This window comes from Procambarus clarkii, chromosome 32, assembly GCF_040958095.1.
Source record: "Procambarus clarkii isolate CNS0578487 chromosome 32, FALCON_Pclarkii_2.0, whole genome shotgun sequence".
In the NCBI taxonomy this organism is placed as follows: Eukaryota; Metazoa; Arthropoda; class Malacostraca; order Decapoda; family Cambaridae; genus Procambarus; species Procambarus clarkii.
In genome coordinates, this window is record NC_091181.1 from 30,765,452 (window position 1) to 30,782,594 (window position 17,143).

General features: G+C 37.4%; 2 protein-coding genes across 2 annotated transcripts; one reads left to right on the forward strand and one right to left on the reverse strand.

The window, feature by feature from the left end:
• Nucleotides 1-870: 870 nt before the first annotated feature.
• On the reverse strand, nucleotides 871-11,646 carry LOC138370607 (T-complex protein 1 subunit gamma-like). Its single transcript, XM_069335106.1, is given in 11 exon segments — nucleotides 871-1,333; nucleotides 1,710-1,904; nucleotides 3,312-3,584; nucleotides 4,594-4,868; nucleotides 5,719-5,896; nucleotides 6,285-6,386; nucleotides 6,389-6,473; nucleotides 7,748-7,902; nucleotides 8,279-8,455; nucleotides 11,203-11,264; nucleotides 11,492-11,646. Coding segments are annotated over 11 exon segments (1,644 nt in total). The 5' UTR covers nucleotides 11,526-11,646; the 3' UTR covers nucleotides 871-1,225.
• Nucleotides 11,647-12,106: 460 nt separating this feature from the next.
• Nucleotides 12,107-17,002, forward strand: LOC138349582 (methyl-CpG-binding domain protein 2-like). Its single transcript, XM_069335105.1, has 5 exons — nucleotides 12,107-12,334; nucleotides 14,173-14,325; nucleotides 14,499-14,646; nucleotides 15,528-15,656; nucleotides 16,766-17,002. Exons 1-5 carry the CDS (start codon nucleotides 12,213-12,215, stop codon nucleotides 16,916-16,918), a joined length of 705 nt encoding a protein of 234 aa, XP_069191206.1. The 5' UTR covers nucleotides 12,107-12,212; the 3' UTR covers nucleotides 16,919-17,002.
• The last annotated feature ends 141 nt before the right edge of the window (nucleotides 17,003-17,143 follow it).

Sequence of the window (17,143 nt, forward strand, 5' to 3'; positions counted from 1 at the left end):
TCTCCTACCACCCCCTTCCCTTTTTATGTATTTCATAAATATTATTACTCAAATATTTTACAAAATACAAAATATTTGAGTCACATAGCGAGGCCAAACAAGTCTTGTAATGTAGCAAGCTGATGCGGAAAACTGGTGAGGACGTCGCCTTGGACCTCTTGAAAGGAGAGGATGAAAGGGCGCTGTAGTAGCAATCTTACAATTTGGAGTCACTCCAGGTGATGAAGGCTGTAACTGTTTACCTAAATGAATATTGGGATTCAATTTCTGAGTACATTAAGTGCCGCTAACCATTTCCACTCCCGTTGGGAAAATCATTCTAAACAATATTCACCACTTTCTCGCCATAAACTACCCACCATTTGTGTACATGTACAGTAAATGCTTTCACATGTTGCACACAGGATATAGATCCACACAGCCACAACAATTCTAAATTAGAAATTCCACTCTAGAGAACTTTGAACGGCACATGTTACTTGCATCATCCACTGGCTAGAACGACCGTACATTCATCCACTGGCTAGAACAACCGTACATTCATCCACTCTCTAGAACAACCGTACATTCATCCACTCGCTCACACGACCGTACATTCACCCACTCGCTCACACGACCATACCACCATGGAACCCCCAAAATTCTATGAGTTACATGCTTCCGACACACACACCCTTATGATGCACAAAGATTATGTTAATTTTTTGACTACCCTGATCAGATTCAGACCTAATGAAAGATGTCATGATGGGTAGTCAAGCTTACCTCTAAATTAACCCCATTTACAAAACAGTACATGTGTAACAAGTATATACAACGTAGTTCTTGGGTTATAAACTTAAATAAAAGATGGGTTTCAATTAAATGAACTTGTATAGTAAAAATGTAATTAAGTAATTTTAACAAAAGGCATTTCAGTGGCTTCTTAATTTTTTAAATGGTTCAGCTGGTCCCCCATTCAGTATGTTATGCACTAGTAGAAGCTTTGAGGCGTGGACAACCAATATTTGCTTACAATGTAATTTATGAGACTTATTAATATCAGCAGAGTGGTTAAACTTGATTACAACAATTATCAAGGCAAAAAATGTATTACGAAGAGAAATTTAGTTATACTCTACTCCTTTATTTGCAAAATGAAAATCCAGAGCTTTGTAAGGCAATCATAACCAAGGAGCGAAAATAAGAGAATAGTGCAGTTCACATTTAACTACACATTGCTTAATTAGTCCATAGGTCCCATATCTTGTGGCACTCCTCCGCCAGATGCTTCCTCTTTGTTTTTCTTGGATCCTGATACAATGTCGTCAATCCTTAACAGCAGTACAGCAGTCTGTAATAATTACCATAAATAATACACAGGCAAAAACTTCCATTTGTAAGTTTTTTTTTGGTTGAGGCAGCTTTGAGAATGTGCAACAGCCAGGAGTAACAGTAAATGTAATACATAATCTGAATGGTAAAGTGGAAATAAGCCCGAATAATAAATGGTAATTGTATGTCAGGAATAAATGACTGACTATTACAATATTTTAGAATTAAAAAGTTTGTTTTACCAATGCAAATTTTAAACAAGATACACATGCATGATAATATTATAAGATACAAAAACTAAATAAATTTCAATATTGTATGTACAGTACCTCTCAAAAGTATTGATAAGAATATTTTGACAATTCTTCAAGGAACACCAAACATAACGAACTTACCTCAACGGCAGTCTTGTAAACTTGCAATTTCACGGCAAGTGGTTCCCATATTTTAAGTTTTCTCATGTCTGACAGTTCACCAGTTTCTCCATCTACGCCCCAAAATGTTTCTCCGCTTACATGCTTTGCCCGTAAAGCTGTCAGTAACCTAATAATATTGGCTCCACAGTTTTGTGATAGAGTACGTGGAATCACCTGTAGTGCAAAATGAAACAAATAAGGATTAAAGACTATATAAATATTAAAACTATTAGTTTTATACACATTTCAATATTATTGTCAATTCTAAAAATGCACATTTAACATGACAATCATAAAGATTAAACTTTGTGATGATGAGCATTCAAAATTAAAATATTTGTTAAAATTCCAGTTATTGCTCTATTATTATGGGATTATTTTTAAAATATGCATCTTTATATTGCGAACAATTTGATACCAAAATAAAAGAAGTAACACGGAAATTTATGTTATCAAACTGAACGAGTATATTTTGGACATTATATGCATATACACCTGCAAGGAATTTAACACTTTTGTGCCCCTGGCATGCGCGCCGCCAACTTAAAGGGTGTGAGGGCGATTGCGCTTTGACACCGAAATGTGTATACTCGTTTCAGTTTTCTCACCTTAATTTTCATGCTACATTGTTCGTTTTGGTATCATTGTGCTCGTAGTAGAATTCCCTACAGATGTATATGCATATAATGTCCAAAAACCTCTCGTGACTCCCCACAGCATAGCCTAAAGTTGGCAAAAGTTACCCACGAGCGCACAAAATCGGTAAAATGTGTACAGTATACTCGTTTCGGTTTTCTTGCCTTAATTCTCGTGCTACGTCGTTCGTTTTTGTATTGTGTTGACAATTAAATAAATCAAGAACAGTAAATACAGAAACCTGTAGCACCAAGCTTCTTTCGACTACAACCTAGCTTCATGTTTGCAAAGAAACCTTTCATTCTAATACAGTTTCTTCCCAGTTACCCCAGCCTACTTTTCCTACTTATGAATCAACTGTGTCTTGTCAAAGTCATCAGGGTCATCATGGATGCTTTCCATTCTCCGTTAGCACATCCACTCCAGATGTTGCGTCATTTTTACACACATCACAATAGCATGACGCATCAAATAAACAAATCCACAAGCGCCGTGACGAGGATTTGAACCTACGTCCAAGAGCATCCCAGACATGTAATAACGTAAGGGCGAAGAGGTAGAACAGCCTATTGACATAGCTTGAGTGCATGGGGGAATTGTGCAAAACCCTGGTTTGTCTCTGAGAGGCTGCAGGATCCAAGTAAGTTCAGTAGAACTTTTGGTTTCAATTCTTTTGACCATGTTGTAGCTCAGTTGATTAAGGCAGCATCTGGGATGCTCTCGGACGTAGGTTCGAATCCTCATCACAGCCCCTGTGGATTTATTTCGTTGCACCCTCTTTTCCGTAAACTTCTCCCGTATTTTACGTGGAAAACATGTCAGTAACATTAGTCTCTAGTTAGTGATGGGAGTAGTTATTCCGTCAACCTGTGTGTATTAGTTTACGTCAGACTAAAGAAAAATCAGCAGCACATTTACACACACTACAAAGTGGTATTACATTACCTCCAAAGCCTGGGCAAGAGCTGTATAAGGCCACTGTTTAATGCCAGACACAGATTTAGCTTTCTCCTGTAGGATCTGAGACACAGCCATTTCTACTGCTCCTCCACCAGGAAGCAAGTAAGGTTCTAATACGAGATTTCGGGCCACACCAAGAGCATCATGCAAATTGCGCTCAACTTCATTAAGGATATCCTTACTAGGACCTCGGAGAAGTAGGGTACATGCTTTTGGATTCTTGCATTCCGTGATGAATGTGAAGTACTCATCACCGATCTGTTGGTAAAATTTTACACACTTAATGACATTTAAAACAAGCATATAATTAGATATTACCTGGCAATATAATTTTTGTTATAAATTATTTTATTTAGATGTTTGTCATTCTCCTTATTCGAGAAACAAACAAAACAACCATTCCTCATACAGTGTAACCTTGATTCAAGAGCATCTGTGATGAGTAAAACCCCCCTTAAAACGAGGCATGAGAGGCCCTAAAGGGTACCCATAGACCCACCCTGGGACCTCTCACATCTCTTAACTCCCTTTAAATTTAACCAAGGCCACCACCAAACACCAGAGAAAACCAACAGGCACCCCCCCCCCCCACCATTGAAGGAGAATTTTGAGTTAACAGAATCCTCAGAATAGAAGGGAATAGATCACTGATGGGAAATCCTGGTTTAACATCATTTGCCATCAGCAAGAAAAGGGCAGCCTCCAGAGAAAGCTCCCTTCCCTGAATCAGAAGGGGCCACAAGCCAGGAACACAAGCACCATGCAGGGCATCCAAACAAACAGAAAATCTGGTCCAGGGTCTAAAACAACCATTAACCAATCAGAACTGTCCTGTACTAATAAGACCCCCCCCCATGAGAAGGTGGTGTACAATTTGATACCTTATGATATCCAAAGATCTATAAACTAATAGCTTCTCCAATATAAGTGTACTGGTTTGCCAGTAGCCTACAAGCTCATACTGATTACATGACCGATACCATAATTGGTGTCCCAGGCAGCCTTAAAAGTTTGACACATACATCAGTAGATTTTGTAAAATGACTAATTACTCTCAAATTAATTATACTACACTATATGCTAGTGGAAGGTGAGGGGGTGTGTAGTGACCAGTCCATCACAAAATAAATGTAATTTCTCTTCACTTTCGATAAATCTTAATTTTTACAAGTCTCCTCATCTGACCTGGTTACTTAACAGATGCAACAACCACGGAAAATATTGAGTAACTGTAGCTAAAATTAGGAATACGTGCAAGTCGACTCACCTTCTTGACCTCGAATAGTCCTGCTCCAGTACCTACATCCTCCTCTTTCAATTCCTCCGTGCGATTTGCGATGGTTGCCCCACAAGCGCGTGCAATTCGATTGTTATCAGATTTTTTAACACGCCTGATGCAGGTAATACCAGCCTTAACAAAATAGTGTTGAGCCAAGTCTGAAACACCTTTCTCAGTGATGATAAGATCTGGTTGCAAAGCAATTAAATCTGCACACAAGGATTTGACATGTTCTTCTTCTATTTCCAACATCTGCAAGAAGTTAAAGAACATGTATTTTGGTTTCCATTTTCACACAATATTACAAAGAAAATGCAAAGTACCAAATGAACAAACATATACGATATGGAAAAAAATCTAAAACTGACAATACCTGATACATGCATCAAATTAGTTTTGTTTTACAAATAAAGTAATAATTATAATAAATTAAAAACTACCTGGGAAAAAGATGGAGGGAGGGGTGATGTGTACAAGTCGAGGTTAATTTCCTCTCCGGTAGGTAACTACATCAGAACATTTGAAAATCCAGACTAAACTCATCCCAAACCCATTCCCTACTTTTAAATGCTCTATACTTTTATTACTGTCTTATAACAAATGATAGAACATTTGTGCACATTTACACCGACAATACAATCAATGAATTTGGATATAAAAAAGCATTAATAAAATATTTCCACCTCCAGATATTAGACTTTTAAGTAGCAAGGCAATATATATATATATTGTACAGTACATTACACTAGTAAGGCAAGCACAAAGGCCAGTGACCTTTTTATGCATTTACTGATTAAATAGTTACTCTTACCTCAACACAACGCAAATTCAAATTCATCATTAATAAATTCAAATTCATCATTAAGATAAAAATAAAAGAATTATATAATTCACCAAGAAATTATGGAAAATATTGCATACAAATTAAGGCAATAAAAAATAGGGCAATATTCTGGCAGTGTCAATCTGGATTATTTTACAGCATTTGAAAGTTTCAAGTCCCTAGTTCTAAATCTATAATTATTGTTCTGGTATTCACAATCCCCTTTCAAACTCTTAAGGATTTCAGTATACTGAGGTTCCTCTATATTAATTACATACCTTTGTGAAGTCCTGTCTCAGAGGAAAGTTCCACATTGGTTTGAGATTCTCCTTTCTTGTACTCTAGGGGACAGTCGAGAAGAATAATACGTGGATTTTCAATGCGCCGCTTCATTCTCTGATGCGTGACATCTTTATTTACCATGATACCTGTCAAAACTTGACAATCCTCAATTTTACCGCCAGGGATCTGTAAATAAGAAAGAACAACGTGGGTGATTTAAATGGCAGTGATAAATGATAAGGGCAAGCTGTCACTTAAAAACATACAGCATTATTATTTTGTATATTTACCACTAAGAAAATATTTTATTTTGTTGGACCAAAATGGTTTGTAAGTCATTTTGAAGACTTGTTCTGTGATAAGTACAGTACATCAAAATAACATTGAAGAACGTCTAAACTGGCTTCATTGTGCATGTTGTACTAAGTACACTCTCCACAACAGTCATATGGAAACAGGACAATTACAATCTAACATTTGAATCACGAACAGCCTCTACTCAGACTTTCACCTTTAGCAGCAAATCCCAGCAAATTAGTATTAATTCAATGTTGAATACCAGAAAACACCTCACCTTCTCAATTCTTGCCCATTTTTTTATATCAATTTCCTTTTGGCCTCCTTCTTCTGTGGTGACAGTCTTGACTGCTTGCAAGGCAATTGAACATGCCAAAGTCCTGCATACTGACCCATGAACTTGGTGCCAATACATGACTTTATAACTTCAATTGTCTGCTCCTCACTGTTAAGGTCGACTGGTATACTAGTAGATTGAAAAAAATAAATATAAATACATTTAACTTCCCATACCTCCACACACACACACCTGATGCACCAGTTATCAAGTACATTACAAAATTACAAGAAACTAGTATCTTACATGAACAACAATAATGGCACCACAAGGAACATATCGATTATTAAAGTAGAGAACATCATTATTAATTTGATTACATATCTGCCACTACATATATATTGAACATCTAAATTTTAAAGAAAAATAAATAACACCACAGTAAATCAAAAAGAAATCTGCACTTCATTTCCCATTAATCCCCATGTTTTTTCTATGACCGAGAAGAAAGAACACTGAATGTAATAAAATGAAACTTTCTGCAGGGAAGCCTGCAGTAAATCATGCCTGACTACTTTTGCCAGCCTACCAAGAACAGAGAGCCTAACACTGGTACTCTCAATAATGGCAATGGACACATAGGGATTCAGGTTGCCCCACCATAAAAGCAACCCAACATATCACCAAAATAAACAATGCTCTTTGATCACAACTAGGATAGGAAACCAACTAGCTATGCACAACAAACATTTTTTTCACTTGACTGCCTAATCAGTATTCACCCTTGTGAATGCATTTGAGAGATTTATTTTGTTAACCTCTACAAAAATAGCACGTACTACGATTATTAAATTACAGTCTAAAAACAACGTTTAGCATCAATTTTCAAGCATCTGTTTTTCGACAGCATCAGCTAGCAAGTTGGCATCGGTACAAATTTCCACAAGTATTCTTCATTTTATATAGGCGTGAAATCGCATTACAGTAACACAAAATGCTGAGCCCTCGCCCTTCCCAATGAAATGCTTGGCATTTACTTCCACTGCTCAGGTACTGTTAAAGACCATAAACTCCCAGCACTGTGTTTATGGTCTTGTTTCTTCTACTCTACACAATTTCTTACTTATCCAGGTGTTGTAAATGCCATACCTGTAGCATACTATCCAAGCTTTAGGTCACATTAATTGGTATTATTTGTCTGTCGCTTCAAGAAATAAAGGAAATTCCTTCCTATTAACGTACATGTTTCCTCTCATTACACAATCTAGTTAACTTCTAGCTATATAAAATTGGTAGATTGAAAATGGAATAAGTATCAATATTAGGGAAATACTGAATAACACTTTTTTCACAACAATGCTTCTGTGAACCTTTAAACCCATGTTTTCAAGTACTGTTCAGTGCAAGTCCTAATCTTAAGTTGTTTTGTTGCAAACTAAAATGGAAAAAACAATGATTCTTACCAGAGATTATTTTTTAGTGCTACAATAGCATCATCTAAAGCTTGTCTGTATGCTTGGATGATGATTACAGGATGCATCTTGTGCTCTAAGAACTGTTCTGCCACTGCTAACATTTCTCCAGCAAGGATTACAACACTGGTAGTACCATCACCAACCTTTAAGGAGATTAAACATTTTGTAATTACCTAAATCTACAATTTCAATAATTCCTATTATAAAACTAAAGCATCTAAAAATAAAAAATAGAAACACGTAGTTAGCCCCCAATAAAGCAATATGTTTATTGCACAGGATGGCTTTCTTTTGCAGCAGCAGTTCAACAAGACAAGTGCTAATTAGGGTAATTATTCCATTCTATATACATACCAAGATGTGCCCCAGAAAGTATAATTTGTTTCACCAAAGTGAGATTACTGCATACCTAAACTATAAGTAATGCCCACATGCACTGCAAATATTGTAGTTCATCTAACCGACCAATTTGTTATACAGTAGTATACAAACACTAAGAAATAAATTTAAGTTACAAACCTCTTCATCTTGAGTGCGAGCAATTTCAATCATGTGCTTGGCTGCTGGGTGCTGGACGGTAATTTCTCGCAAGATAGCATTTCCATCATTAGTCATCACAATGCCACCCATGGGGTCCATCAACATCTTCAACATTGATCGTGGCCCAAGACAGGTGCGTATAACATCAGCTATCATCTGAAAATTTGTGGTAAATATTTAAATACATGTGTACACCTACAGACCGTTTAAAGGGAAATATGAACTAGTCTGAATGGTTCGTGTCATTTTAGCCTACAATGCATCCAATCATTTTACATTCAGGGGGCTGGTTACTGCTGGGTGAACATTGAGCAATATGTATCCACTTGTCTCTACCAAGAGCACATACCAGAGTTGCTGTAGCTGAAGTAAGTGGGCGAGGGCAATAATCAAACCGATGTCCAAATCAAACCAATAATCAAACTGCTGATATCCTCAGCACAACCATCTATCATCAGGTCATCTTCAAAGATATCCTACTTCAAGCTCAAACATAATACACTACATAAATCTCCAAATGTCAAAAAATAAAGAACCAGATCTGTTCATCAGGTAATTAAGGTTTTCCAAATCTTCACATCAGGTCCAGCCCTAGGGTCCTTCCATGCCAAATCACAAAAAAGTGGACGTTTCACTCTGACCAATGGAAACCCTGCACCTTGTCTTCCAGTAGTAATGAGTAATTTTCTGCAAAGTCACACAACACAATTTCACCAATATCCACACTATCATCTTTCAGGCTTTTCAAATACAGTATGTTGATTGCTGAACAGCAATGAAAAGGCACATAATGAGTCACAATAACGTGGCTAAAGATATGAAGATCAAACCCCACACCAAAAGATGAGGAGACGACGATGTTTCACAATCGACTTGATAATGGTCCAGGACAGACCGAAATGTCATCGTCTCCTCAGTTTCTGGTATGTGGTTTGGTCAGCAATGAAAGAGTGCATCTGTAGTTGCATTAACTTTGAAATGAATAAATGAATTCTTCAATGGACTTGTCAAGTGTGCATGTCTGACGTAGTCCAGTTTCCAGGTAACATTTCAATGACATTCCATTATAGTACATTTTCAAATATATTCTTTATATTATTATTATTATAGACCCTGTGCATTCGCCACATTGTTAGAACACACACTTTATTTTAAGCGGGTTGCAAATTAATTGCCAGATGGTGGTAACTGTTAAGATGAATATCCTGGTCTTCCATTAATTTAATTTGCACCCGACCATTAACAATTTCACATTCTGATGTAAAGCACAAACAAATACTGTACATTGTCTACCACTTGCTCCCACAAGAACACTATGTTCAAGATGCCAAGAGGCAAATTTTGAAAGACAGTTTTCATACCAGGATGTGACTGAAGTGAACATACACTTCTGCAAGATTGTTTAAGACTAGCCTCTTTTGTAGGTGCTCTTTTTGCACCATCTCTTCTAACCACTACAAAGTCGTCCTTGCCAGGCATAATTCTATCATTGACTTTAGACTTTCAGTTATGAACAAGCAAGTAATAGTGGCATTATTTATCCCATTGGAAACCCTGCTGTGTGAATATCAGCATCACTGTTGGCCGTCACATCAAAAAACGGAAATATCAGCTCACAAAACTATACCCGGCAACTCTTTGAACAGCGAGAAAACCGATGCTAAAACTAAAATGTTATTTTTAAATAAAAGTACATAATGAGGCACTACAGAAGGCTAATTGGCTCATGGGAGGCAGCTTCTTTTTATACCAAACTACATCCACTTGGGGTACATAGTGAAAATGATCCTTTTCTAATTATAAAAACCATGTACTATACTGTTAAGTAGGTGGGTTTTTGTGAACCATATTGCATACACAAGTTATCCCACCCACTCATGTGTCTAGCCTGCAGATGAAACAATAACAATCCCACATCTCCCAATGTAATCACAATGGCGTGATATATCAATAAAAATTATTTAGAGGGAATGGAGTGACTCGACTCCATTGTTAATCCAACAACTATTGTTACCTGATAACCTCATCACAAGACTTTGCATCGTCTCTGCATTTATTTTTTTCTTTAAATATGGTACACAGTCTATACCTATTCATGAGTAAAGCAAATAGGAAATATTACTGCCTTATCGAATCTCATACTGTCTGTCCCGTAATAACCACCACTACGTACAGAGGCTCCGAGTTAAATTTGAGTGCCACGATGCTCAAAAACTAGTACTGCACCATGAAATTATTGCTGGTAGCTAGTTTCACTGCAGGCAAGTCTGTAATTTTGCACATTGACCATTTTGCTCAAAACTTTATTTTTAGTTACATTTGTTCTTGTATTTCTGCAAGTTTTCAATACCATGCTAAACATTGGTCACATGCAAGTCAGGTTAACTTTTAAAACCTTTTAGTGACTTGTGTGAAGCCTCGTCCCGTGAGCTCGGTGATGAACACCAGCACCTTCAACAGGAGCCCCAGAGTAATCACGCTCTATCATCCCGTGTCTAAACCTAACCATCATATAAAATACAATGATATAATATACATATATATACTGTACATAATTTTTTGAATATTAACAGTACTGCGAGGTGTACGACATCACCGACGTAATCAGATCATACCCCGGGATTATTCTGCAACGTCTGAATCGGAAACAAATCAATGCCACAAGGCATTGCCTAACGATGATGATGCCTAACGCCATCAATAGATCATTCAGGCAAAATCATCAATGGGTGTGGCCAGCACTTGGGTGGGTGACTGGGAAGCCTCACCGACCCAAGGAGACGCATTAATACGGTGACGGGGAGGGGTGGTGACCCCGACCACCAGTACCAGGGACACTATAGTAACATAGCACATGGATAATATACGAGTGAGGAGAGAGAGAGACAGAGAAGAGAGCTCACCTTGCCAGCATTGATGTTCTGCATCTGCACCTTGCGTCCACTCTCCCGCTTCGTGTTCTGGTCTGAAACACACATATACTCTCAACACACACATATAACACATCGTACATATACCACAACTATATACACACATTACAATTCCTCTGTCGGTGAATCAATTATTATGGAAATTTGGCGGCGGCGCCGACGAGGTGTTCATCAAGAGTGCCTTAACGCCGTATTTAATAATAATCAAATACTTCTGAGTGTGGCACATGGTGGCTTCTGTCCCTGGTGAGTTATAACTTACTGAGAACAATGATAGGTTGGCCTCCGCCCATCATCTTGGAGGTGTTTAGTGTACAGTTGTTGAAGACGTCCACACCAGCACGCCGCACTGCTCACTCCTCGCCCACACTCACCCTCGCTGCACCTTCTCTACCTTATTCTACCACATTTAATTTCCTAAAAATTATTATACGTGTCTGAAAGTACTATTTTTTATTATTGAGGCCGAAATTAGGATAATAGTAGTTTAATATATGAATCATTCTCGTGTTCGATTTCAACCGGGAATATTCTGGAAGATTCTGGATTTGTTTATTTTTATTTATCTTATGTCAAAAATAAATATAGATTTTTACTATGTACGGTTTATGTTAGTTGCTATAAGAGTATTATTTATCATTAAATTAAAAGTATGTGAAATGGTAACATAGTATTACATGTGGCAAGAAGACCAAGTCTTAGACACTTACAACAGAACACAAGTGACACAAATGATAAAATTTAATATTTTTTATTGTCTTCTAACTATACACAATTCTTAATATGAAATATATAATATTATGTGTAATTAATACTTTTGTTTTTGTGTTAGAAACAATGATACAAGAAGTAAGAGGCAGTGTGAGTGGGGAGTTTAGGTGAGGGGTCCCTGCGCCGTGAGCGTCGGTCGTAAACAAACTGAAGGAGACGTGAGCGGCGACGACGACGACGACGACACCTCCTGCAGGAACCTTCCCCTCACCATGTCTGTGCAGATAGAGAAGCGGCGCTATGACTGTTCAGCTTTACCGAAAGGCTGGAAAAGAGAGGAAGTTCTGAGAAAGACGGGTCTCACTTCAGGAAAGGTCGACGTGTACTACTATAGGTAATGCTCTCAGGAAGACGAGATGATCCACTTTGAAATATTTATCTATATCCTCAATGCCTCGCTTCCTATCATGGGTGGCTGTGGTAGAAGTTTCTACAAGAGGCTTTATCACCACACTAACCTTTTACTCTCAAACACAGTCAACTCCCCCCCCTCCCTACCTTTTTTAATATATTGTTTAATTCTTCCTTTCCAAGATACTGCACTTGCCAACTTCCTCTACTACATGATTACCTTATTTTACCCTTGTAAAATTGACCTCTTGTGGGCCAATAGGCCTACCATTTCCTTAATTCTTATGTTCTTATATTCTTACAGTAGGTAGGTCTTATATAAATACATCCTCTCATCACTATACCTATCTAAACTATTGTTGAAATTTGTTAAACTGTCTGTCTTAATAATTCTAGCTGCCAATCCATTCTACTTATCCACAACCATATTTCTAAACCAAGACTTCTGTGCTCAATTTCTGTAGCTTATACCTGTTGTTATAAGATTTGACTTTCCAACAATTTCAGAACTCCTTTTTATATCCCCCTGACCCACTTGAACACCTTGATCATATCCCTCCTTATCCTGTGTTTCTATTTTGTGCAGATTGAGACATCAGTCTGGCTTTGTAGGAAATGTTCATGGTACCTTATCTTTCTTTGTATTTTCTCTAAGAGAGACCATGTCCATTCTGTGGTATGGCAACCAGAACTACAGAATGAAGTGGGGCTTCATCAGTCCTAGATATAGTTAAAGAATAATGTTCATGCTTCTGTTGCTTTTCATTATTAAAAGTTGCACATTGGTCTATTTCGTGCATCTGTGTATTATTGTCTCAGCCTCAGGTCCCCACTTACTGAGACTAATCAATCTCTCACAGTTTGATCAATGTGTGACTTATTGATGAGCAATTGCAATATATGGTATATGAGCAATATAGCATTGCTATATACAACTTGTCATTGTATATAATATTGCTATATACAATTTTAATTTGTCATTGTTTTGTCCAGCACTAGTGAAGCAGTGCTTCTTCTCGCTCCTCTGCTGCCTTCCTTCTCCTCTGCCTTCACTGCCTCTTTCTATGCCTCCTCATCCTCCTCCTTTACCTCTTCTCCTCTGCCTGCTCCTCCTCCTTTTTCTTCTCCATTATTAGTTCCTCTTCCGAGGAATTAATAATGTCGTGTATCAACAGCATTGTTAATTCATTAATAATTAATTTTGTTGGGGAACAGGCAGCCGTGCATATATTCAGGTTAGACTTGTGTCAAGGTCCCTTATCTTAGCTTAGGTGAACATCTGACCACCGCCAGGTTGCAACCCCACAACAAGCTGACTAAATCTTGGATACCTTTTTTACTATAAGGTGAATTAGGGGAATTAGGTGATTGGAAACGCCCCCAACCATTTCTGTCTCGCCTAGTATTCAAACCCAGAATTCTTATGCAGGCGATGAGTCACAATAACGTGGCTGAAGTATGTTGACCAGACCACACACTAGAAATTGAAGGGACGACGACGTTTCAGTCCGTCCTGGACCATTCTCAAGTCGATTGTGAGAATGGTCCAGGACGGACCATTCTCACGGTCGGTCCAGGACGGACCAATGGTCACAATCGACTTGAGAATGGTCCAGGACGGACCGAAACGTCGTCCCTTCAATTTCTAGTGTGTGGTCTGGTCAACACCAGAATTCTTGATTGTGTCGAACATCTGTACTAACAGGATCCATTTTATTTAATATACTCCCAAAAATGTTACCAAGTTCAAAGTGCACAAAAATTATCGTAATTGTAGATACTGTGCATGAAAATTTAAATGAATATTATTATTATTTTCAGTCCTAGTGGAAAAAAGTTCCGAAGTAAGCCTCAGTTGACACGGTACATTGGAGATTCAGTGGATTTATCATCATTTGACTTCCGAACAGGGAAAGTAAATCCAATGCTTGCAAGAAAAAACAAAAAACCAAGAGGAACATTATTTGATTACAGGTGAGGTGATAATGGTTTATGTACTTACCTGAAATGTAAGTACTGTATTGTATTTTTATGTTGATTTGTTAAAATATATTTTTTCTTATGACTTTGATATATAGTACTGTATATATTTTATAACAAAATGTTTTTTTCTTTCTTAATATTTATTACACTAATAATAACTTCAGTCGTGGGATGCGAAATGATGCATCACTAGTTCCTCCAATTCGCCAAACTGCCTCAATATTCAAGCAACCTGTAACAGTCATCAAGACGCAACCGTCAAGTAAAGTGAAGACCGATATGAAGCATGGGTCACAAGACAAGCCAAAGCAGGTATAGTAAAATATTGTTTTGGATTCTGGAATATCACATTTGGCTGCTTCCTTTAAACAACCCTCAACTTGGTCCTTGGACAAGATTATGCAGTCAGGTATTATTAAATTACATTTAACTGCTGGTGCCACAGAGATTGTTTGAAATGTCCTTGCAGAGTAATGTAGCCTAGATGCTTGGGAGTCACTGGGAATTCCTCAGTCCAGCCTAAAATGGCCAACAGAGAATCGGTCACAAAAATATGATTTCTCGAACACACTCATATCTTCTTTGGTGACTGCCAAATGAGAGCTGTCACTAACAGTTGGTCTGCTTGGCCATCCCTGTGGACTACCCCAGGTGGCAGTATCATGTACAGCACACCCCTGTGGACTGCCCCCAGGTGGCAGCACCATGTACAGCACACCCGTAGACTACCACCAGGTTGCAGCACCATGCACAGCACACTTTTTTTTTTTTACCAGAGCTATCTCATAATTTTTCATCTAACTCTTATTGCCTCATCCTGTGAGGCTTTGCTCTTGGTTGCTGGTGCTTTGGCATCTACTAAATTGTCTTACTCTTTGCAACATTTTTATAATGGTTTGAGAAGTCACGTCTACTATGTTGTATTGAGACAAGCTGCAATCATACACCAAGAAATCCACAGGGGAGTCCTAATGTGAGTCTATCCATGAAGCCAACAGGACCTTGCCTAAAGAAGCAGCAGTTTGTTCGGCTCGGAAAGGAGTTTTTATTATATCCTGCACTGTACATACACTCTTGAGATGAATATTTTAAAATTAAAAAATTTAACCATAGTGGTTGAAGGAATTTTTTCCTTCCTTCGTTATTCAAAATGAGGGAAAAGAACTTAATTTACGATATTTCATTCTATTCAGCTGTTCTGGGAAAAGCGGTTACAAGGACTACAAGCTTTTGATGCTCAAACATCGGTCCTTAGGAATGTTGACTTGCCAGCAGCACTGAAGGCTGTAGGACCAAATGTGGAAGACCAGACAGTATTGCAGGTATGTTTGCTATATACATTTTGCTGTGTTTGTAATACATTTAAGCAGAATGTTTTGCATTTGCTCTACAATATTAATTGTTTAAATGTCTGTGTTGTATGAGTAAACACTAGACATTTGATAGGAAAATGTAAAAAAATACAAAGAAATCACACTGTTGGCATATAATGTTATGCATAAAAGCAGTTTTGCATAATCTGTACAGTTTTCTTCAAATTCTGTACTAAGAGCCAAATAGTGTTGATGTTGAAAGCCACAGCAGTAGCATTAATATAGAGGGCAACCATAAAAACTAACTAGGGTGGATGGAGAAACCAAAGTAACAGAATATAAAAAAAAGTACACATTAACTCACACATAAGGTTTCAGATACCGGCACAAAAACAGCCACAGAAAATATGCATCTTATTTATGAAAACTTTATAATACTGTACTTTGCTAGAAGAATATGAAGACATGAAACCAAAGGAACTAAATGCATATTCTCTTGTCTCAGGAATTGATTAATATGCTAAGCAATGCTCTTTTGTAACATGCATATGTTACTAAAGAGAAACATATGCATGTTAATTAATAGCCAATGTTGGGTGCACGAGACACAGCTAGGTTTAGAAAAGTTCATCAATGCTTTAGCACTGTGCAGATTTTTGTCATAATTACTTTTTTATATATACAATATAAGTATACTGTATAATACATTATAAGATATTGATGTATTTTTCTAGCACGTAGTAGAACAGTGCAGTTGTCACAAATTGCGCCTACTCATGAGATGCAGTATTTAAATCATTGTGTCAATATGAAAGTCCTGAGTTTCTACCCACATGTTGAAAATTCAGGTCCATCTTATGAATTTTGGGAAATTTTTGTCCAATGGTAAAATCTTAATGACTTTTTGAGGTTTGTTTTATTCAGTTTTCTACTGTTAGCTACACTGTACTGGTGCAAGTGCAAAAATATGGAACATCTGTTGCTGTTGTATTAGTAAAATATATATACAGTACTGTATTTCATTAACTCTGAAATTATTGTATTGCTTGGCTTGTTTTGTAAAATATATTTTATTGTCAATTTACATGATATTCTTAATGCGTGTTTCATGTTTTCAGAGTGTAGCCACTGCCTTGCACCTATTCCCAGGCCCCATCACTGGACAGACTGAAGCTAAACATTACCTTGAAAAAAACCCGGGAGTTTTTCTAAACCCTTCTCAACCACTTGTTATTGTAAGTACTGTACCTAATTATAAGCATAAAAGATAGCTTTAGTAAGATGCATCATTGTAATGCATCAACCCTCTTTCATTAGTAAAATTATTTATAAATGCTCTTGAAGCATTTGTTGAAGATCAGAGTTTGATTTGCCTACCATCTAAAACATTTACCCCTTGTTTTCATTAATAAATGCCAGAGTTGGAAGGTTAGAAACTGCTTTAATAACATTACATGTGGAGCATTTGAAGGGGAGAAAGCACGTAAATGTGGAAA